At 39.8% G+C, this 23,932-nt stretch overlaps 1 protein-coding gene and 1 long non-coding RNA gene across 3 annotated transcripts in view; one reads left to right on the top strand and one right to left on the bottom strand.

The window, feature by feature from the left end:
* The window catches only part of NUFIP2 (nuclear FMR1 interacting protein 2), a 30,561-nt gene extending 8,929 nt beyond the window's left edge, over positions 1–21,632 (bottom strand). The window contains exons 1-3 of the mRNA XM_003996466.6: positions 21,190–21,632; positions 14,268–15,992; positions 1,806–1,838 (exon numbers count right to left, since the gene is read on the bottom strand). Of these exons, the coding sequence (XP_003996515.2) occupies positions 1,806–1,838; positions 14,268–15,992; positions 21,190–21,493 (2,062 nt within the window). The 5' untranslated portion in view covers positions 21,494–21,632. The remainder of the gene's footprint in view (positions 1–1,805; positions 1,839–14,267; positions 15,993–21,189) is intronic.
* The window catches only part of LOC123382123, a 32,745-nt gene continuing 28,890 nt past the window's right edge, over positions 20,078–23,932 (top strand). The window contains exon 1 of one of the 2 annotated variants that reach the window (XR_006590034.1): positions 20,078–20,751. This is a non-coding gene — a long non-coding RNA (uncharacterized LOC123382123). The remainder of the gene's footprint in view (positions 20,752–23,932) is intronic. The other variant, XR_006590033.1, reaches the window with a different exon arrangement.

The following is a 23,932-nucleotide window of genomic DNA, read 5'->3' as shown; positions in this document are numbered from 1 at the left end:
TCAATAATCAATAATCTAATACTAAAATAAACACTTGGATTTACTTATTTTTGTTCTTAGCAAAATGAGGCCAAAATTTATTTTAACCATAGTGGACTGTCTAGTAAGGAACTGTTCCAGTTGGTATCTAGCACCAAAAACTTCAGGTTAAGTTTGGCAAAACTATCCGTTCAGTTCTAAACATGACTTATTTCTTCCTTCCTCCAAATTTCACATAGAACCACCAGTCTTTATTCTTACCAGTAGCAAAAACCTGTGATCACCTGGGTTCAAAGTATAAAATAGTCAGAATATGTCTAGGCAAAAATTCCACTGTTCTTCTGAATTCCAATTATTTAGCTGTATGCTACACCCTCTTCTGGAGAGGCAATGATTCTATTGCACACCATTTCTGCCTATCATATGAATTTTTAAAAGTATACATACTTTTAATAAAAATTAGGAAACCAATAAAACATGTCACCTAATGGAAAAGTATATAAAGACCCAAAAATAGTATTAAAGATCTCAAGCTCACCTCAGCTTAAGAGTCAATCTAATTTAGTGCAGAGATAATACAATATCCTTTTTAGGACTGCAACAGCCATGCTCTAGCATCCTGCCATGAATATAATGCTCATTCTTAATAGTTAATAGCCATCTTACAGTCAATATAGGTAGGTCTACTTTTGCCAACTGTATTTTCTAGTTCTACCTTTTTTTCACTTGTATTTGAACAAGAAAGCACACAGAAAGCAACTCAAAATAATTTAAGAGCTTGCTAGTTATATTCAGGCCACAGCTGTGTTAGACAAAAGACCTGGCCTAAGTACGAGAGGTGGAAGGAGGAACAATGCTGGGGGGAAATCGGGGAAACCTACGTTTAATCTTGCCACTTTCTAGCTTACATAATAACATCTCTCATTTATATTAACTAGCAAAGTAGATGGGAAATAGGATGCAATTCAGCTACAGGGTTCTGAAAGCCCAAATGTATTAGCTATTAGTTCTCCAGACTAAAACTTACTTTATTTCAGGTATTCCAAAGCTACCACATTTTAATATTTGGAAAAGCACACAATAATTATAACCAATTTAAAATTTTTGAAAATTCCAAATATTCCAGATGTGGATTATTCAGTCCCTTTGCCTTCTTGCTATTCACATCTTGTAGTTTATAAAGGAAGCTAATTTGCTATTCTTAAGATTTTCTTTTTAACGTTTATTTATTTTTGAGACAGAGAGAGACAGCATGAACGGGGGAGGGGCAGAAAGAGAGGGAGACACAGAATCGGAAGCAGGCTCCAGGCTATGAGCCATCAGCCCAGAGCCCAATGTGGGGCTCGAACTCAGGGACCGCGAGATCGTGACCTGAGCTGAAGTCGGATGCCCAACCGACTAAGCCACCCAGGCGCCCCAAGATTTTTAACCATCTATTATTTCAGAGAATATACAGACCAAATAAGGTTTCTAAGACACCTAGTATTTTTCTGAACCATGAATTTCAGTTCTTGGGCTACCACTTGTCTACCACACAAAACAGATAAAGACTGGCTATAAGTGGAAACACTTATTCATGTTGGTTTCCTAGATTAAAAATATTTATGTTCTTACTTTCACAGGAGGGAAAAATGTAGTTTCTTCACCTAACAAGTAAAAAGTATTTTCATATATTCTTGTTTCACTTACAGTGTTTCCCCAGATATAAATAATTCAAAATACAAAGACTATTCACTTGGTAGGTGAACTATTCCATGTTATTACCACCCAAACATAACCCAATTAGTCATCAGTACTAACATTTTAGGTAACCTAACTATTCTTACCTTGCTTCTGCAAATTCCAAACAGATTCCATTTCTGCAAAGAAAAAAAAACAAAAAAACAGGCAGATTATTTTATACAGTAAGTTTTACAGAGCAAAGTTTAAAGCTATGCTTTCCACTTTAAACCTAAAAAATCTAGACTGGTTATTGCCGAGATAGAGGTAGGGTTGAAATAGCACAGTTCTGCTAAATCTCAGACATGACATTCTTATTCTCTTGGAATTCTCAAGAAGTATTCTTCAGATTACCTTAAGGGTTGATTATAGATAGTCAATAATTATCTGAAATCAAACTACCGAGAGAGCAATTCTGTCTACACAAATAGCAAAGATATGCAGAAGAATTCTATAGATAAAATATTTCCTATAATAGCTCATTATTACTAAAAACGAGGTTAAAAAAATTTTTTTAATGTTTACTTATTTTGGGGAGAGGAGAGACAGAGTATGGATGGGGGAGGGGTAGAGAGAGGGAGACACAGAATCTTAAGCAGGCTCCAAGCTCCAAGCTGTCAGCACAGAGCCCAACATGGGGCTTGAACCCATGAACCATGAGATCATGACCTGAGCTTAAGCTGGATGCTTAACCGAGTGAGCCACCCAGGTGCCCTTGAAGTATTTTTTGGCAACCCAACATAACCCAATGAGCTACCCAAGTCTTCTGAATGAAGCATCCAAATTTAATTAAGTATGATGCTTAAAACACCTTATTAAAATTTTACCTAACTCTTTGCTATAGGCAAGTGGTTCTGTTCTTCAAACTACACCTACTCTTATTTTCTTTTTTAATTTTTTTTTAAGTTTATTTGAGAAAGTGAGCGAGCATGAGCAGGGGACAGAGAGAGAGCAAGAGAAAGAATCACAAGCATGCTCCACGTTGTCAGCACAGAGCCCAACACGGAGCTCGAACTCACAAACCCTGAGATCATGACCCAAGCTGAAACAGACAGTCAAAAGCTCAACTGACTGCGCCACCCAGGCGCTCCTACCCCTACTCTTATTTTTTTTTTTTTTAATTTTTTTTTTCAACGTTTATTTATTTTTGGGACAGAGAGAGACAGAGCATGAACGGGGGAGGGCCAGAGAGAGAGGGAGACACAGAATCGGAAACAGGCTCCAGGCTCTGAGCCATCAGCCCAGAGCCCGACGCGGGGCTCGAACTCACGGACCACGAGATCGTGACCTGGCTGAAGTCGGACGCTTAACCGACTGCGCCACCCAGGCGCCCCTCCCTACTCTTATTTTTAACCCATAAGGTCAAAATGCTAATCCATACTCCTTTATTAGTAACACACAATCCTCATTTGCTCCAATTCCATTCAAATATGATTATCTACAAAGTGCTTATTACTTTGATATCCCACAGCAAAGAAAATATGTACATGACCAAACTGTAGTGACAGAGAAAAAGCAAGAAAAATTATATCTGGAAGCATACCAGAAAGCTTCACAGATGGCTTATTTGAAGGCTTGATGCGTAAGACAGAAGATGACTATTATACCACAAGCACCTAAGAATTGGGACTTTGAAAGGAAATACCCTATTAAGAGATTTACAATGTAAATAAAGACAACTTAGTAGTAAGAATGAACTATAACTATGACTGAGAGTAAGTGCTCTTCCCATGGCCATACAACTACCATTTTAAAAGACAAAAAAGTGATTTTATTCTTTATTACTGGATTCTGTGTAATTGTTTTCTATACAATTTATCAGTGACCAATTACAGTTAAAGAAAAATAAAACTGAAGCTCATTAAGATAGGATATATCTGGACATAGGTTACAGTTAAGGTACAACATAATCCCTCCCCAGGGCTAAAAGTATATAAATCTAAAATTATTTTTTTATGTTTACGGTTGGAGGCAAAGAATGGTAGAATCACATTCTCCCTACTTCCTTGTACTCCTCATCATATTCACTCCTAAAAACACTTTTAAAGTTTTGAAAATTTATCAGAATTGGATGTTTGGACCAATGGGTTAATTATTCAAAAAAAAATCAAAGTAATTATCCAGATAAAATTGCATTCAAAGTATCACAACAAGTGCCTGATAAAACAAAAACCGGGAAGAACTTCACTAGTTGTCACTTGGTCCAAGAGCTTAGATGGATGTTATGGGCTTTAAATCGCTGGGCAGAGGCCCATCCAAAGATTGGCAGGAGAAGTCTCCTAGGTCTAAGGAGAGAGAATTGTAATCAATCTATCAGGAAAAAAGAACATAAATCAGAAAAGGCTATTCTAGTCATGGCACTCATATCTATCACTTTAATATAATTTCTAATTCTACTAGTGTCAGACAATTAGGAATAGTTGAAATGGTCATTAGAGCTGTTATCCTACAAATTTCTGTACCTCAGAAGAGCTTTAAGTCCAAAGATAAGTAAGCCTTTCCTTTGTTGACCTATCTTCAAAAAAACTAATTCAACCAACATATTTTTTAGTGAAAGTACAGAAATCTCACATTTTGCAACAAATTCCCAAGTTCTGTATGCATCAGTTACCTGATGCTCATTGTTAAGTTTGCTTAATGTAAAAATATATTATTTAGTTGTATGTTTAGAAAAACAAAAACTTTTCATTTTAGCCCCCTAAGCTGTAAAATATGCTTTTCTCTTTCCCACCACAAACCTCAACCTGCCCCTTCCCCTCCCATCTTTTTTTTTGGGGGGGGGAAGGGGACAACACTCAAGATTGTCACAGTACCAACTATACTACTTTAAAGGCAAGCATATAAATGTTAGAGTAAAAATGAAAATAACTATTTGCAGTCACCCAATTTCTTTATTGGATTGAAGACGTTTCCTTAGCTTAAACCAGAACATTCAGCTTTAGGTTTTAAATATATAGATTTTAAATGATTTCTGGTAAGAAAGTTTTATTACCTTCAAACAGGGCTCTGGAATAGTGAATTTGATTATGCCTTTTGAGAAGAGGAAAGAGCCATATGACCTAGCTAAAAATCAGCCATGGGCCAACTTAGCTTCTGGCCAAGAAATAAATCCGCATTATCTTAAGTGTTGAACTGAACAATGAATGCAATTCCCCTTCTAGTTATTTAATATTAAATACTTCTATAACAAGTAGCAACTTGATTTCCTTGATTAGAATTACAAGTTTCCATGAATCAAAAAGAAAGGGAAATAAATCAAATACTATTTGCATGTTTACTTGCTACCCTTAAACAACCTTACTAAGGCTAACAAGAAGCTAGTAAGAGAGAATATATAGGAAAGAAGTAAATTACATTTTGCCCTCTTTTAAATTACAAGTCTTAATGCAGATTCTAAATATAAAATGAGTTACTCTGTGTAACTGTTTTAATTACCCCAACAGAAAGAAGTTGAAGAATAAGATACATCCAACTATACAAAATCATTACACAGTAATTAATCTTTCTACTTTTAATAATGCTCCCCACCCCTGGTCTTTAACTTCCCAGTTTTTGTTAGAGTTGGATCCCAGTACCCAATTATGCAAATAGTTACTGAAGAAAATTTAACATTCAACTTTCTAAAGCAGATTACTTTCTACAGAGCTCCCTACCATAAATGTCCAATAACCTAAAAATCCTAAATTCTAAGTGGATTAAAAAGTACTATTTAGGGGCTAGGAATATAGACGCAAAAACAAAGGCTCTGCCTCTGTAAACTTCGTAGAATATACAACTTTTCTAGGTAGAAGCATCAGCATGGACAAAGCTTGGTGATATTGAAGTATGAGGTGTTCTAAAAGCAGGGGGTCAGCAAAACTGACTTCTGTCTTTGCAAATAAAGTTTTATGGAAGAGAGCCACCTCCATTTTATATATTACCCATGACTGTTTTTGTGTACAAGGCAGAATCAAGTAACCAGAATTCCAAGGAGAGACCCTATGGCTCACAAAGCCTAAAATATTTACTACCTGATCACTCACATAAAAAGTTTACTGATCTATGCTTTAGTGGTCACAATTAATTTAGTAAGGCTGAAGTCACTAAGACAAAAAGATTTAGAAAAAACACTATTCAGGAGCAGAGCTGAAAGTCACTAAGAATGAAAGATTTACACACAGATAAATGCTATTCTGCTATTCGGGGGACAGCACAAAGGCACAAATGAAGGAAAGTTTACTGTTTAATCATATAGGTGAAGGAAGTCACTGAAGAGATCTGAGATTATTGTACTAAATATTAGTAATGACTGAAGTTTCAACTAGAGAGTATGGATGAAATGGCAAATACAGTAGTCCTCTCCTTTATCTGCAGGAGATACATTAAGACCCTCCCCTCCAGTGGATGCCTAAAACTGCAAATAGTATCACACGCTATATATACTAAGTTTTTTCCTATACATACATACCACATGCCTATGATAAAGTTTAATTTATAAATTAGGCACAGTGAGAGATTAACAGTAAAATAGAACCATTATAACAATACACTGTAAAAAAAGGTTATATTGAGTGTGGGCTCTCTCTCAAACATTGTACTGTACTTACATTCTTCTTGTGATGATGTGAGATGAAAAAATGCCTACATGATGAGATGAAGTGAGATGAATGACAATAGGCACTGTGATGTAGCATTAGACTACTACTGACCTTCTGACGATTCAGAAGGATCATCTGCTTCCAGACCACAGTTGACCGTGGGCAACTGAAACCGCGGAAAGCAAAACCACGGATAAGGTGGGACTACTGTACAGAAAAAGAGCCCAGTAAATGTTACTGCAAAAGTGAAGAAATTAGGACAGCTGTATTAGAGATGGAAAGGAAAAAATGGATATGTTAGAGACAGGATCTATATAACCTAACAATCAGGGTTTGGAATTCCATTTCATATACAAAGAATTGGGAAAGGTGATGCTGAATATACATGGTCTGAACTCAGAGTAAAAGCAATTGAAGTTTCGAGCTTAACACACAGCAGCAGAATTGGATGAGATTACCCAGGAGTTTGAGTAGCATGAAAAGGAGACCAAAAGAACATAAACCTTTGAGGAAAAGAGAATGATATAAGGAAGGTTATGCTGAAGATGTACAAAGTAGGAAAGTGGGTTGTTAAGGAAATGCAAATCAGAGAATTTAGGGAGGGAGTGTTCAACTACTGCAATCCTTACTCAAAGTTAAGACACTTAACTTTCTAGTCACCCTCTTTTTTTCTAGCCAGATGTCACTGCCTGGTTCAAGCAATGGTATGTTACAGAACATTCTGCAGTGTAATCTTTTAACAGGCCTCTCTTGCCCTTAACTTCTATCTTCTACACCATGGCTAACATTCTTTTCCTCTAAAAATACAAACCTGAGGGGCGCCTGGGTGGCTCAACTGGTTGAGCGACTGACTTTGGCTCAGGTCATGATCTCACAGTTCATGAGTTCAAGCCCTGCATCATGCTCTGTGCTAACAGCTCAGAGCCTACAGCCTGCTTCAGATTCTGTGTCTCCCCCTCTCTGTGCCCCACCCATGCTCATGCTCTGTCTCTCAATAATAAATAAACATTAAAAAAAATTTTTTTAATAAATAAAAATACAAACCTGAAAGTGACCAAAACACTTCAGTGGATTCTCACTGCCTACAGGGAGAATGAATCTGTTTGTCTTGTATTACATTTCTAGCACTGGACACAGATGTACATCAACAAATTGGTCCCACTTCTTCTGAGTCTTGACTAGCCTACCCTGACCCCACCACCCACCTTAAGGGTTTCTCTATGTTCCAAATGTATTTTATATATTTTTTCTACAGAGCAATCACACTAGTAATATATTTCTTTCCATGTATGTTTCCCTATTAGACTTTAATGACATGAATCCTTATTTCATCTAATTATCACGATTGCTTTGCACAGAGCTTGGTGCCATATGTGAATATTGATTTTGAATGAAATACCACTTGTAAATCAGTCATCAGGAAGTAATAATAGAACAAAGTAGTATTAGGTAGGCCCATTTGAAACTGATATTCAACCTTCTGTGACCTACAAAAACAGTCATTTCATATGGTCCAGTCAAAATTTCAGCTTTTAATTCTTCAAAGAAAAAGACAAGCTAAGAGGGTTAAAGCCAACTTGAGGCTTATTATTATTTTTACTTTTAAAAAGCACAGGTTCCCCCTCACACACACCAAAAAAACAAACAAAATATATAAGGTCAAAAAGAAGACTCCCATAATTAAGTATCCCCAGATCAATTTACTATGGATCTTGCCTTCCAATCCTTATTCAAGCCATTTAGATCAAATTCTGTAAAATCCAGCAGGGGTAGTGACATTATTAAATTCTACTTTTCCCCCTTCTATTCCAGATTTACCCAATTTTTGATGATTACTGGCTATCTCACCACCATGTTTTTTGCTCTTCTGATTTCCTTTCCCAACCAGTCCACTGTACCTCCCTATTCTTTTGCAAAGAAGGCTGCCAGAAACTTCTCACCCTTTCCTTTTCCATTTTGACTATACCCAGAGAATTAACAGCTTATTTTCTTTTTTAAAATAAATTTTAGAGGTGCCTGGGTGGCTAAGTCAGTTGGGTCTCCACATTGACAGCAGAGAGCCTGCTTGGGATTTTCTCTCCCTCTCTCTGCCCCTCCCCAACTCACATGGGATCTCTCAAAATACATAAATGTTTAAAAAACTTAAGTAAGGGGTACCAAGGTGACCCAGTTGTTTAAGCGTCGACTTCAGCTCTCAGATCATGATCTCAGTTTTTTAAGTGCCAACAGCACTGAGCCTGGAGCCTGCTTCAGATTCTGTGTCTCCCTCTCTCTGCCCCTCCCCTGCTTGCACTCTTTCAAAAATAAACATTAATTTTTTTTAATAAAATAAACTTTAAGTAACTTCTATTCCCAACATGGGGCTCCAACTCATGACCCTAAGGACTGACTGAGGTGCATGCTCTACCAACTGAACCAGCCAGGCACTCTGGTAACAGCTTATTTTCAAGTAAATTTGACTCAAGTACTTAGTTAGAAGTCATCACCTTTTCAGGAGATGCTTAATGAACTCTTCACCCCATCAATTTCAATCTTACATTCCCAATTTGGAGCTAACGACTAAACAGAACTGTCTTGACCATCTCTAAATACATACGTTAGAAACTTGGAGCTTGAGGGGTTTTGTTCATTTCTACTGCTATACTTATTCTAATCGTTTACTTTTAAGGTAAAATATCAAATTCAAGTTGCTCGGAATGAAACTGCTACTACTAAGATACTAATAGACAATTTCTGCTGTTATAGCATGGATGGTTACTTCCCTCACCTTCAGGAGGTAAACTACTAAAATCTGAGGATTAAATTTTACCTTCCATAAATTCCTGGTAAGCTACCTTTTTGACTAATACCAAAGTAAATTCATAATTATTACACTCATAAAACACACTTAATGAAACATCAAGCATCTTATATAGATACTAAAATGGTTAAGTCACTGGCAAAAGAAAGGATCTCACAACCATATTAAATTACTTGTTACAAACATTCCTATATGTCCCATATTAGAGAGAGGATGGAAAAAAGGACCCTTCCCCAATCTAGGAAATTGAACTAGGGCTGAAACCAAAGTCAAATCTGCAGGCAATTGTTAATAAGATTGTAAGATAGCTGTGATGCCATAAGCAATCATGGAGCAAAATGCAGTAAAGGTGAAAATATTTCTTCAGCATTGTGTTTAAAGGAGAAAATTTAGTATTCAGATTCTATGAACAAAAGTCTAAACTGTATACATAATCCCCCTCTCCCTTTTATGGACTAACCATAACTTGTCTCCGGTCTCATCACACCCTGTACATATAAGAGGTCTTTACCAGTTCCTTCATTCATAAACCCAAAAACCTTCTTTTTAAAAAGTAAATGTTTATTTTCAGGTAAAAAATACATTCACATTGACTGCAAATACAAAAGGGAAAACCTTTTGTCATTTCTCTGCCTGAACTATTTATTCCAAGAGTTCATCAGAAAAATGGCTTTCAATATACCCAACAAATGGGCCACAATAACCTACCAGAAAGCAGATCTGTAAGTCAATTACTTAATACTAACTCAACTTTTATTTTTATTTCTTAAAGTTTATTTTTTATTTTGAGAGAGTAAGGGAGTAAGCAGGGGAGGGGCAGAGAGAGGGAGAGACCGAATCCCAAGCAGGCTCTGTGCTATCAGCAAGGACTCCAGTGCAAGGCTCAAACTCATGAACCGTGAGATCATGACCTGAGAGTTGGATGCTTAACCCACTGAGCCACCCAGGTGCCCCTCAACTCAATTTCTGAAACACTGTAGTACAATCTGATAGAATGAAACAAAGACTGATATACTTATAAATTAGGAAACCCAGGCTTAAAAATGACAACTGATCTTTTCAGGTACACAGGAACTGGGAATAGCAGTGTTAAAATCCCTGTGTTTAAGTTACTTCCATCTCACCAGCCTATCACTGATACTGAGCAGCTCCCCCACTGCCTCCAGACTGATCTGATGATCTGGCAGCAACTTATTACCTTCCTTCTCTTTTATATTTCCTCACCACATCCAAAGCGGATCCCTTCCAACATTTACATCTACTCAGGTTCTCCAACTTATCTATTATCTTCCTCTTCTTTGCATTTCCCCACCCATCAAAACCCAGTTTAAATGATGCTGCGTCAATGAAAACATACCCTGCCTGCACTTACTCTTCCCACCTTTATTCCATTAGAAATTCTCCCTCCATTGAAAGCTTCTAGTTATTTATATCCATGACACTCAAATCTTGCCTTATAAACTTGTGTATTGTTTTCTCCTCTACTTAAGCTCTTCAAAGAAAAAGACTCACCCTGTCAAAATCTTCCTCAACTAAGCAAAGTACTTTGCCTGTAAGTACATCTTAAGGGAAAGGAAAACACACACACACACACACACACACACACACACACACACACACACTCTTATTACTGCACAACTGTGGCAGAGAAAAGAAAAAAAGGATTAAGCTGATGAAAGCTCTCTAGACTCAGGAGTTCCCAATCCTAGCAGGCAATTAGAACCACCTAGAGTTAAAATACATTTTTATTCCAGGGTGTAGCCTAGATCTAGTGAATCAAATAATTTATGCCAATAACCTATGGAAGTAACAGAGAAATAAATTTTTTAAATTTCATGTAGTAGCTTAGTGTTACCTCAGGGATATTTTATACTAGATAACTTTGATGTTAACTCACCTCAACTATCAAGAATTATATCTTACCATATTCATCTCCCTCGCATCTCTATATGCTGGGTATAATTTACCTATCAAATTATCTTTTTTTTAAGTTTATTTATTTTGAGAGAAAGAGCAAGCACGAGCAGGGGAAGGGCAAAGAGAGTGGGAGAGAATCCCAAGCAGGCTCTGCACTGACAGACCAGAGCCCAACACAGATCTTGAACTCAGGAAAAGCGAGATCATGACCTGAGCCGAAACCAAGAGTCAGACACTTAACCCAGTGAGCCACCCAGACGGCCCTCAAATTATTTTTTAATGAATATTCCAAAATAGCAAGATGTTAACATAAATACACACACACACACACACACACACACAAATGCTTTTTGAATGCTTGATAACCTTCAGTGCAGTATTAGGCATGATAAATCAACCCATTTAAACGAACACTTTGACCAAACACACAACTCACATCAACCTACCTTATTTCAACAGACTTGGCTTCAAATGACTTTTTCAAATCAATGACTTCAAATGATTATTTCAAAATCAAAGATTCACCTCAAAAAGTTACGGTCTAATGTTAGAAGCCTTTGAAAGTAAATGTTTTAAAGAAGGCAACAGTTCTGTCTTGGGTATGTGCATTAAAAGCCATCACTCTAACATAACTAAAGTGTCAACTAGCAAAATATTAGGATACCCGGAATTTGTTTTTGAAAACTCCTACCAAAAGAAGTGTGAAGGTAGATAGGTGAAACAAGAATGACAATGCTATTTAAATGTTCAGGCTGGATGAGGAGTCCACTGGGGTTTGTTACAGGTTCCACTTTAGAGTATAAATCTTTTATAATCAACTTAAAACTTAGAATATAATTTTTTTCATAATCAACTTAAAAAGGTATCACTTTAAAGTTTGCCTCTTAAGTGCCACTTGAAATCAAAAGAAAATAGGACCTACATCTCAGTCAATATTAATACTGCTATGTAATGGTACACTATTCCCCCAGGTAATAGAAAGATTAACCCTCTTGTTTCTTAAAACTTTACACCATAACGTGTCAAAAGGTAAAAGAAAAATCCCAAGAACTAGAATTCTCATCAATCCCTTTTTTATGCCTCATTGTATCTTTTTTTCATCTCCTCAATTATACTGAACAGATTTTTTAAAAATCTGCAGTACTTCTAAGGCTGCAAATAATGTTTAACCTAAAAAATGCAGTATTCCTACAGAACTGATACCAAGCACGTTCTTACCTATTTCCAAATAAAATTGAAGGACTTATTTTTGAAGTTGGGAAGTATGCAGAGAACTTCCATTTCTAAGCTTAACTTTAACCAAGAGATTACTTTTGAACATTTAAAGAAAAGACTACACTGAAGGTACAAGAAAATACAGGTGGCCCTTTTAAAGGATATTCCAATAAGCCCAAATGATTATTACCTCCTTTAGAGTTTAAGACAACTTAAAAATAATAAGCCAGCCTTCACTTATGAAAAAGATCTTCAGATCTTCAAAAGGTTGTGATTTAAAACAAATTCAAAGAAAAGAGAAATTAATGACCTAATGAACCATCCACATTTGGCAGTAATTCAAAGAACCTGCCACTTTGGGACCTAACTGAACTGAACATTATTTGTTGGGGGTTGGGGGAGGCTGGGCAATCAATATCAATTTAATTTCAATATCCAAATATAAAAGTCAAATTGATGCACTCAACTAAAGCAAGTATTTCAGTAATGCCAGCAAAACTAAATATAAACTGCATCCTCGTTGAGGCATTTAGCTTATTTAAATACTACTGATTTCACATCTAGTTAGCCCATCTATAGGGAAAACGCACACAGAATACCTAGTAATAAATAGAAATTAATTTCCCATTGAAAAAAGGCCTGCAATTCTTCACAATAAAAATCTATATAAAACCACCAGCCAACCATTTAAGGGAACCTGTCCCAGAATTTTTCGCTTGTTGTGGAAGAACATAACCAGATATCCTCTCAGGTTCACACAATGACCACCAGTACAAAATACACAGGTAAAATTTCCCAATGGTCTCTGGAGGGCAGATGGCACGGAAAATAACACCAAAAACACCAACTCCCCCAGCAGGATTTAACTTATAATTAACCACAAGTCTTAAGAAACTAAGCAATTGTTTTGCCTTAACTTTCCTAAAAAGACAGGTAATTTCATCTGCCAGGATTTCTGCCCCTAAACTGCCACAAGGCAATACTACTACTTACTCCCATTTTTTAAAGGAAGAAAAATAGAAAAAGTACATCTGTTCATTTTACTAAATGTCTTCCAGTTTGCAGATAAGGAAAGGTATGAAGAGAGGTAATTTGCTTAAAAGTCACATAAATAGCTTTGTTATTCATCTCTGAGGCAGTGATTCTTCCAGGGAAAATATGGGAATTACCTCATCTCCACTTAGCTGATATGCTGCCCCTTCCCTGCAGTTCCAAGTCACTGCCTAAATGAGCCACTGTTAAAAATCGGAATGTGCAGCATGTATTAGGTGTGTGTCTGCACACGTGGGGTATAGATTTCTATTAGAAGAGGGAGTGATGGAAGTGTTCCCAATAGCACTGAGGTTTTAAACATCATTCATTAAACCTCATTATTTGCTGTAGGGATTTAAAGAAGTTATACCATACAGCAAATCTTTAAGATACAAATAAACCATATTCTAAAAAACGTATTCTCATGGAACTTGAAAGATACCGGATTCCTTTCTTAACATAGGCTTTGGGGCTATGAAAAGTACAGAACCCAAGAGCCTGGTTCCTACAATGCTCATTGGGCTTGCCACTGCAGTTGTCTAAATTATTTTCTAGTTCCCATTCAGCACCCAGAAAAAATAGTTTGACACTCCATCTTTTTGGACTCCTCCTCATTTTACACAAATTAGAAGAATCAAGTGAGCTAATAAAGAAGTGTATGATATAAAAAGCAAAAAAGAGGGGACATCTGTTCAAAGAAGTTTTAAAAATAACAAGAGAAAATATAATGTCCTCCCTTTAGGCACCACCCCATTCCTCTTCACTATTTGAAACAGGTAGGAAGTCAACTATACTTGTAAATATGAAAAGAAATGTTTTAAGTCGAAAAAGTGAACATTCCTTCTAAATAGTACTATTTCCAAAGACCCTGAATAGTTTATCAACTGCTTATCCATGGTTATTCTTAATTTAGTTCTAAGTCTTGAAGAATCTCATAGTAATTTCCAAAATGCACCCTTAACACAATAGCTTATAAATATATACTAAATTGAGCAGTAAGAATCTTCATATAGGAACAAATGAGTTACCTTTAGTGTGATATACAATAGCAGCCCTCAGGTCAAAAGAACCCCAGCTATCATTTCTTTCTAGGCCTCTCTGGTATCTCTGTTCTTTGGCGGAGCCTAACAAAGTGTTCGTAGGAGACGCCAGAGGATTTTGATTTTCTATCTCGTAGTCCTTTGAGAGAAACACTAAAGCACCTTGACTACTGGTGTCTGCTTTTTGCAGATCACCTATATGACTGGGTTCCAAGGATAAGGCTCCACTCTCATTAGTAGTCCCAGATTTTAAAATGCTACCCAGAACTTGAGGACTAGTCCGTTTTTCCAGCTCATAAGCCTTGGGAAACACAGGATGCTCAGTTCCTGAGGGGATTATTTCAGCACCCTGTGAAACCAAAGTGGCAGGATATTCCCCTTGAAATGTCACCTCCATCACTTTATGATCTGATGATTTCCCAATAACAGTCTCAGGGCCAGCACTGGGCTCATTTATAAAAGATAAACCCCACTGATTCTGAAAGATATCCCCCAGGTTTTGCTGATCTGTCTGAGAGGGTAGATCCACTTGTGCTGTGCTCAACAGCACAGTTTGCATATTTGAAGGATAGATGAAAAGGCTAGATTTAATTTGTTCAACAGCTGCTGAAGTCAGACTCATGTCCTGGAGAACTGAATCAGTCCCAGAAGAGATGGGTGTTAGAGTATTAGCAGCAGTAGTTAACAGTGGCTGACCCCCTGGAGAATACACACTTGCATCAGTCCCTGCTAAAACAGGCCCATTAGAAAAGTTGGCCGAAGTAACAGATTTCAGCGCTGACATTGGGACCTGGGATAACCGACTTGAAGACTGGGTCTGAGTTTCCCCAGCAGATGACGAAGAGGATGAAGATGAAGATGGTGACACAGAGGAGTTCTGTACAGTTTTGTTGAGGTTTTCCTTAACTTTGCTTGCATAACTTATTTTAGGAACTATTTTAGCACTGCTATTGTCCACTGGAAAAACTGGGGGTGGTTTAAATAGGGTCCAAGAGTCCTCTTTGGAGGTAACAGCAGAAGCGTGTTTTCCTTTGGGCCGATCATCAAACTTTTTGCCGCTCACACCGGGTTTAATATCAGAGCTTTTCCGCAGCATATCACCCACAGCAGGTTTTCCTCGATTTGTTCCTCCAGGCCCAGTTTCATACTTCCAAATGGGCTTCGAACTATCTACTCGATTTCCCTTTTGTTCACTGTAGTCAGGCTTGAAAGTTTCAAGTCCCTGTTTTAAGGTTGGGACACTGGTCTCTTGTTGCATTATTTTGTCCTGCACTAAATTAAGGTTTTCACATCCCTTGGCACTATTGCGCCTAGCTTTCCTTTTTTTAGGAGTGGTATATCCGCTCTCAGATCCACTACCATCATTATCTGCTCCTTTGCCCATATAACCATTAGTAATATAGCCAGAATTATTTGTTACAACACCATTTGGAATTGCTACAGTATCGGTCTTCTCTACAGACTGGTTCTCTCCAGATTTATTTTCGTAAGACTTCCCATTCTTTTTGTCCATACTGTTCTTCTGAATGAAATTCCTGGTTTTAATTCCTGCTTTCCCAAAGGTGTTGGCCTTTACAGTCTGCTTCAGATTAGTGTCTACAATTTGTTGGTTGCCATTGAGGACCCTGGAAATAGGGTTGGTAGCTTCATCAGAACCCAGGCTCTTTAAAGATATTTCTCTTTCTCCAGCATTACCATTTAGTTCACCATAGCCTAGAAAAGGGGAAAAAGAAAGGTTTTGATTTACAATTACAAAACATAAATTACAGTACTACCTGACATTTAAAGACTATTTACTATGTGCTAGACACTATGCTATGAGCATTAGCTTTACTATGTTTATTATTTCACAACTATGAGAACACTTGTCACCCCATATTACCGATTAGAAGTCTGCCAAGCAAGAAACTGAACCAGCTGGGATTCAAACCGAAGTCTGAGGTCAGAAAGAACAAGACCTCTTAAGTAGTATGCCATAATATCTCTCACCTAACAAAATCAACTTCCCCACTGTTCTCACAAGGCTGCTATAAAAATTCCTTTACAATTAACATCAGAGCTACCCTCTGGGCACAAATCAAGTTATACTGATACAGTAACTGTATGTATTTCAGGGAAATTAAAGAATCCCTTTCTATGAAACCACAAACGACTGGCAGTCACAAGCAGTTTCTACTGCATTCTGCTGAACAAAAATCTAACAATTGTGAACTTTTTCTAAAGTAGTCTTCAATCTCTTTTGACAATTAATTCCCAGACATTAGATCATACTGTTAATGTATGAAACTAGACCACCTATGTACCAATATTTCTAACTCCTCTAAGATATATTTTCTTCATTTTACATCTGGGTAAAAAAACTGTCAGAGAAATTAACTTGCCTAAGTCAGATAACTGGAAACCTGAACTCCAGTCAGCCTGGAACATGGTTTTCTATCACTAAGTAATACTTCCTACACAAGTGATGCTGTAATAATTACTAACAAAACTACAATGAAAGGTATCTAATTTAAAAACTGCTACGTGTTCAAGCGTAATTTAAGACCTTCAACTGCCATAAAGTTCATCACTCTACATTATTCAATTGGTAACAACCATTCCCATTTCCCTACCAGTAAAATAGAGATATTACTTATCTACCTTTTTATGAAATGTTCCCAAAAGCATTTTGAGGTCATTAGAAACAGATAAATAGAAGGATACATATTCATTTAAGGCAGCTTTCAGAAGGGTGTCCAATAAGACCAAGTTAATTTACATTTGTCACTTTCGTTCATCCTTGTGGTCCTTTAGCCTATGAAGGCTAAAAGGCATGTGAACTTGTATAGTCTTATTTTGAAATTTTGTTTTAATTCCCAATTTGGTATAGATATAACCCATAAAAGCTCTTTGTGCATTTTAAAAGCATAAGGGATCTAGGGGCGCCTGGGTGGCTCAGTCAGTTTAGTGTCTGACTCTTGGTTTCAGCTCAGGTCATGAGCTCACAATTTGTGAATTCAAGCCCCAAGTTGGGCTCTGCACTGAGCACGAAGCCTGCTTGGGATTCTCTCTCTTCCTCTCTCTGTTCCTCCCCGGCTTGTGCTTGCACCCTGTGTGCTCTTTCTCTCACTTTCAAAATAAATAAATGTAAATTTGAAAATAAAGGGAAAAAAAGCATAAGGAATCTAAGTTGTTTTTTTTTTTTTTTTTAAGTTTCAGAATCACTGCTTCAAAAGAATGTGATATGGAACAGAACATAGTCTGGGAAGATTCACAACAGGATTTACTATTAATTTTAAGGCACTCATTTTGTATCAGAGAAAGGGCACTAAAAATGAACAAATAAAGGCATTTTATTCCACTGTATTAACTTTCAGAAAATAATTCAAGAAAATATACTTAAGGCATAATCATTCCTAAGTCTGAACCATACAAAACTTGTACCATAAAATAATTTTGTTTTAAAATTTGTTTTAGAGACAGGGAGCATGCGCAAGAGAGTAAGCGCTCGCATGGTGGAGCTGGGCAAGGGAAAGGGAGAATCTTAAGCAGGCTCCACCCTCAGTGTGGAGCCCCCATGAGGGGCTGATCCCACAACCCTGAGATCCTGACCCAAGCTGAAATTATGAGTCAGACACTCAACTGACTGAGTCACCCAGGCACCCCCACCCCCGCCAAATATAATAGAATAGAATATAATAGAATATAATGGCTGCTGAAAAGAGCTGTGACAGTCAATCAAGTCAAACTTTTGGTGGAAAAATTCTAACCACACAACTACTGAAGAAAGAAACTACTAAAGAAGAAATCTCTGCTTAGGTAGGATGTTTTCTGAAAGGTTCTTTTTTCTTTAGAGAAGCAGCAAGTTCCTAAACAGGAGCTCTCAACGTTAACATATACAAGTTTACCTGTATACAACTCTAGACCAAAAAGAAAAACATACCATTTAACATGCTAACAAGCTAAACAAAGTTTTGTACTCTTGAGCCCATTAGTCATAACTTTCTCAAAGGTAAGTAAACAGTCTTAAACACAAAAAAATTCAATGTCCAAACTGACTTGGACCAAAGCCAAGATTTTTAAGTGAACCAGGATATTCTTTCCTAAAATTACTAGTATTTAGTGGCTCCGATATCAGAAATCACCAATTTTGTAACAGCTCAGAGCCACTATACTTCCAAGTTTTAATAACAAAAAAACATTTTTTCATTTAACTACTTAAAATTTTTCCATGGCAACTTTGTTGGTATGCAAAAAGTGTACCAGAGACATTTTCTTTTTAAAACTTAGGTATTTAAGAGAAATGCGACCACCACAGAATTACTGAGAGAAATCACAGGGCTCTTTGCACTTTTATTATTTAGGTTTGCCATGCTAATACTACTTCAAATGGACTGCAAAACTTGAGTCCTGATAAATCTCGCTTTTGGATTAGAAACCGAAATTAGTGAACACATTTGGCCCTCTCTTGCGCCCTCTTCTGGATAAAGAAAACAGGTTCCTCTTTATAGGTTTGTGGGTAATGGGTCATAAAAGCCCACTTCAACATACAACAGATATATTTCAAAAACCCTCCGAAGTTTTCTTAGTAAATTAGCATCATACATGTTGAAGCAACAGTATTGTGACCAGGCCACACATAAAAAACTGTTCATCCCAAATTGTTTACATTCTCTCAAAACTGCTAAGCCCAGTTTCCCCTCTTTATTCTCTTCCAGGACAAGACCTACTGATTTGAAGGATGCCACCTTGAATGGTTCAGGGGCTGCTTCTATACGTAGAGACAACAAAATAAAATTTTCGAATCTGAACAGTAATACTGTTTGATCTTCCAAGCAACGATAATAAAGTAAGATTTTCTTATCTCTAAGTTGAAAAAGACCTAGTTAAAAGATTTAGTGTTGTACACTTTCTAATAGTTTTTAAACTGTTCCAAATCCGTTAAGATTAAATACTGAACATATTTACATGTTCATTGCTACAGCACGCCATCATCAGTCCCTACCCCCCAAAGTGGAAAGTCTGATATTCCAATTTCAGTCTTTAAATTAAAGCAATTTTCCTCCAGCTCTCAGTAACTGCTTGCATTAAATTTGATAGCCTGGGTTTAACATCCATTTTCTTATTACTCCCTTCATTTTTATAAAGAACCTTCAATTTGGTAAAAATCTGCCTGGCAACAAACTTTTAAGTTCATTTCTTCTCAGATGTTTTCTAAAATGACTTTCACCCTCAATTGAACATTTGTTAGAACCAAGCATTTGGGGTTCGGTATCAGTTTAAAAATAGAAAAACACCTTTCCTTTTAACATGGAAAAAAAGCCTCGTCCGAGACAAGATGGTAGTGAACCAACCTCATGGATGGGCCACCGCGGTTCTTCCTTAAGGACAAGAAATAGGGGTCAAAAAACACCTCGCCCTCTTCCCCCATCCAATCATTTTCCTAATCGCTCTCCCTGAAAGCACTACTTAGGCCCAGAGGGTAAATGCTGGGGGGCTGGAGGCAGCCCGAACAAGCCTTTTTTTTTTTTTTCTTTTTTTTGTAAAAATGAGCTGCTAGAAGGAAAGGGCCCAAGTGAAAGCCTGAGAGGCGGAGTCGTGAGCGAACCTGGCAGGAGACGAGGTTCCTGTGGCAGAGAAACTCGTGACCGGGGAGCCTGGTTCCCGCTGGGTACCCCACCCGGCCTTCAGGCACCGCCTCTACCCAAAATGTATCCCCCCCACCCCACCCCCAGCCCTCCTGCCCCACGGAGCGCCGCGGCCACCGCCCGCGGCCTTCTCCTCCCGCGGCTCCACTTCGAGGCCGGCTCCCCGCCCGGACCGCCCGCGCCTCCCGCCGCACCGGGAGCGGGAAACGCGGCCGCCGGCGCGCGGGGCCCGGTGCAGGCCGCTCCCCTCGTGGCCGCTTCCCTCCCCCACCCCAACCGCCCCCGCCCCTCACCCCAGGGACCCGCCCGGGGCCGCGCGGCCGCCACCGGGTTACACAACCCGGCCGGCGGCGGGGGGAGGGGCGGCCGCGGGCCGGGGGCGACTGCGCCCCCGCAATGCGGGGGGCAAGGCGACCGCCGGTGGGGATCCCGAGCCCCCCAGCTCCGCCGCGCCGAGCGCCCCTCGACACCCTTCCCCCTCCGCTCTTCAGTGGGCCGGAGTCGGTGACAGGAATCGGCTTCCAACATGGCGGACAGGAAGCGGCCCCGCGAGGAGGAGAGAACATTCCAGCCGCGCCGGCTCTGGGGGGAGCGGGCCCGGGGCGCCGGCCTCGGGAGGAGGCGCGAGGGCACACTGCCGGATCCGGTGCCCAAAAGGGGCGTCTAGAGGTGGAAATAACCCAAGAAACGGGGGGTCCCGGCCACCCCCCCCCAGACGGGGAACCCCAAGGCCACAGGTGGGCTTGGGGTGGCGGGTGAGGGAGGACACTTCCTCAACTCTGCCCACCTACCCTCGCCTCGCCGCCTGCAAAAGGGTCTCGCGACACCACCCGAGTCGGAATTAGGTAGGCCTTCTTGAGAAACACCCCGAAGGCTTTTTGGTGGGGGGGGGAGCTATGTTCACCCCAACTCAGGGCCACCAAATTTAGGTTCCTCCAGGGCCTCACGAAGGTAAACGAGAAAGGAATAATGAGGCCATTTTTCCAAGGCCGACCCTCCGGGTCTCCCTCTGGCCCGGGCGGGGGCCGGGAAGGTCATACTGGCCTGGTTGGGCCTCTCCCATGCTGAGGGGAAGGAGAGGGCGCTGCAAACCCCGCGGCCTGGCTCGGGCTTTGGGAGAATGGAAGGGGGCTTCCCCAGACCCGCAGGGCACAGACATACACACACACACACACACACACATACACTCCGACCGCGTCCGCGCTTTCCAGATCCAGCCCCACCCCCATCTTCTCTACCCCCCACCCCCATTCCCCTTCCCCCACTCGTCCTCCCTCCCAGACCTGTTTTCTTCTTCGGCGTTTCCTGGTGCTGCTGGAGGGCGTGTTTCTGCTCATGTTTCAGCGCCTTTGGCTGGGCCTTGGGGCTGCCCTCGGCTCCATGCTGCAGGTACTGGTGAGGCTGCTGGTGATGGTGGTGGTGATGGTGGTTGTGGCTGTGGTTGTAGAAATAATAATGGTGGTGGTGGTGCGGCTGCTGTTGCTGCTGCTGTTGCTGCTGCTGCTGCTGCTGCTGCTGGGGGTGATGGTGCGGATGGTGGTGGCTGTGATGGTGCTGAGGCTGTGGCTGGCCGGGCTTCTCCTCCATTGAAAGCGGCTGGGACTCCCTGGCTGAGGCTGCGGGCTGCTGCACCGTCAGGATCTGAGACTGCTTCTCAGGGCACACTCAGTATATCTGAGCGCGTCTAGCCAGCGCACTGGTTAACCGAGCGATTCTGCGAGATTGGCAGCGGCGCTCCAGCAATCAGGAGACAGGCTGCGCCGCAGGCCCCGCCCCTAGCCCAAATCCTCTTTCCTTCCCCTTCGCCACTGCCTCCTGGCCAACGCCACTTACCCTGTGCAACCTCACAGGGCCGGGCTTTCAACGTCAGCACTATGGCTCTCTCTTCTGTCGCTTTCTCTCCTTCACCGCGCATTCTGCGAACAGCACTTTCTACACTCCTCGCCCGCAAGCAAACTCACGTCGAGTGTAGCAGATTCCACTGGCGATTCCACTGGCAATTCCACTGGCTCTGGGAGTCATCTGTTGGTTTTGCAGCTCCTGGAATCTGTTTGCTTTTTTTTTTTTTTTCACCCTTTTCCGGGTAACCAGAGGGGAAGCTCAGTTCCCTTAACCCTGAGACCACTAAAGGGGCAATACAAAAAGAGGAAATAAATGCATTAAAAAAAAAAAAAAAGAATACAAGAGCTTCACAATCCAGTAGATCATTTTGTATTCTGGATTCATTTTGCTTTGTATTCATATGCTAATCTCTTCCTTTCCACGAAGGGATTATAGGGTTCCACAATGGGGTATCTGTGTAATTTTCTAAAAGGGCACAAAGGGTTTAAATCATTGTTTCTTTGTAGTTGGAGGCAAGGGAGAGCGGGAGGAATGAAAATCTAAAATCTACAGTGAAGTAGTTTTGTTGTTGTTGTTGTTGTTGTTGTTGTTGTTTTTAACTCTGCAGGTGAGGTCAACTGTAGAACCAAGATAAGTTTTAGAATATGTGGTTTCAAGAGCGAAAGACAGGGGAAAGGGCACTTTAAACGTTATTGAGTTAAAAATAATTGCATGTATGGAAAATATTGGAATTAAAAATACTCTATTGCTTTTGTAATGTTGATTTAATTTATCCTGCATTATTACATCACAGCCTGATTTTTTTAAAAGCAAATGTTAGTCCGGAACATTGTGACAGTGATTACTCAGGAAGGAAAAAAAAAGGGTTTTGTTGGAAAGGGGCACACTGGTACTCTTTGATAATATTTTATTTCTTGACCTGGATGGCGATGATCCATATACTTGCTTCATAATTATTTCTTAAACTGAACATATATATATATATATACATATATACGTATATGTATAATACACTATTCTCAGTGTATGTTCTTTGAGCGGATTTTTTTTATTTAGCATAAAATGTGTATGATTTACCATTTTAACCATTTTTAAGTTCACTAGAAGTAGGTATATTCACATTGTTGTGCAACCATCACAACTGTCCGTCACCAGAAGTTTTTCAACATCCCAAACTGAAACTCTGCACCCATAAAACAACAATTCTTCCACTCTCCTCTCCCCCATCCCCTTTTAACCAATATTTCATTTTCTGTGTCCATGATACCTTATACCACAGACAAGTGGAACCACACAATATTTATCCTCTTGTGTCTGGATTATTTCACTTAATATGTCTTTGACGTTCATCTCTGTTGTGGTATGAATCAAATTTTCCTTCCTTTTCAATGCTAAAAGATACCCCATTGTATGTATATGCCACATTGTGTTTATCCATTCATTTGGCAATGGGCACATGGATAGTTTCCTCAATGTATATTTTACAGTTTTTAAAACTGGCTTAGGGGGCAAGTGGCTGGCTCAGTCAATGGAGCATGCAACTCTTGACCTTGGGATTGTGAGTTCGAAACCCACATTGGCTGTGGAAATTACTTAAAAATATAAATAAATACTGGAGTGCCTGAGTGGCTCAGTCGGTTAAGCATCTGACTTTGGCTCAGATCCTGATCTCACAGCTCTTGAGTTTGAGCTTCGCGTCCGGCTCTGTGCTAACAGCCTGGAGCCTGCTTTGGATTCTGTGTCTCCATCTCTCTCTGCCCCTCCCCACTCATGCTCTGCCTCTCTCTTTCTCTCAAAAGTAAGTGAACATTAAAATATAAATAAATAAGGGGCGCCTGGGTGGTGCAGTCGGTTAAGCGTCCGACTTCAGCCGGGTCACGGTCTCGTGGTCCGTGGGTTCGAGCCCCGCGTCGGGCTCTGGGCTGATGGCTCAGAGCCTGGAGCCTGTTTCCGATTCTGTGTCTCCCTCTCTCTCTGCCCCTCCCCTGTTCATGCTCTGTCTCTCTCTGTCCCAAAAATAAATAAACGTTGAAAAAAAAATAATAAAATAAAATATAAATAAATAAATAAGTGGCTCGACTTCCCATAGCAGGACAATATTAAAGGAGTAAAGAGGGGTGCCTGGGTGGCTCAGTCGGTTAAGCATCTGACTTCAGCTCAGGTCATGATCTCACGGTTTGTGGG

The sequence above is a fragment of the Felis catus genome, chromosome E1 (assembly GCF_018350175.1).
Source record: "Felis catus isolate Fca126 chromosome E1, F.catus_Fca126_mat1.0, whole genome shotgun sequence".
Taxonomy (NCBI): domain Eukaryota; kingdom Metazoa; phylum Chordata; class Mammalia; order Carnivora; family Felidae; genus Felis; species Felis catus.
This window is presented reverse-complemented; position numbering and strand designations above follow the sequence as displayed.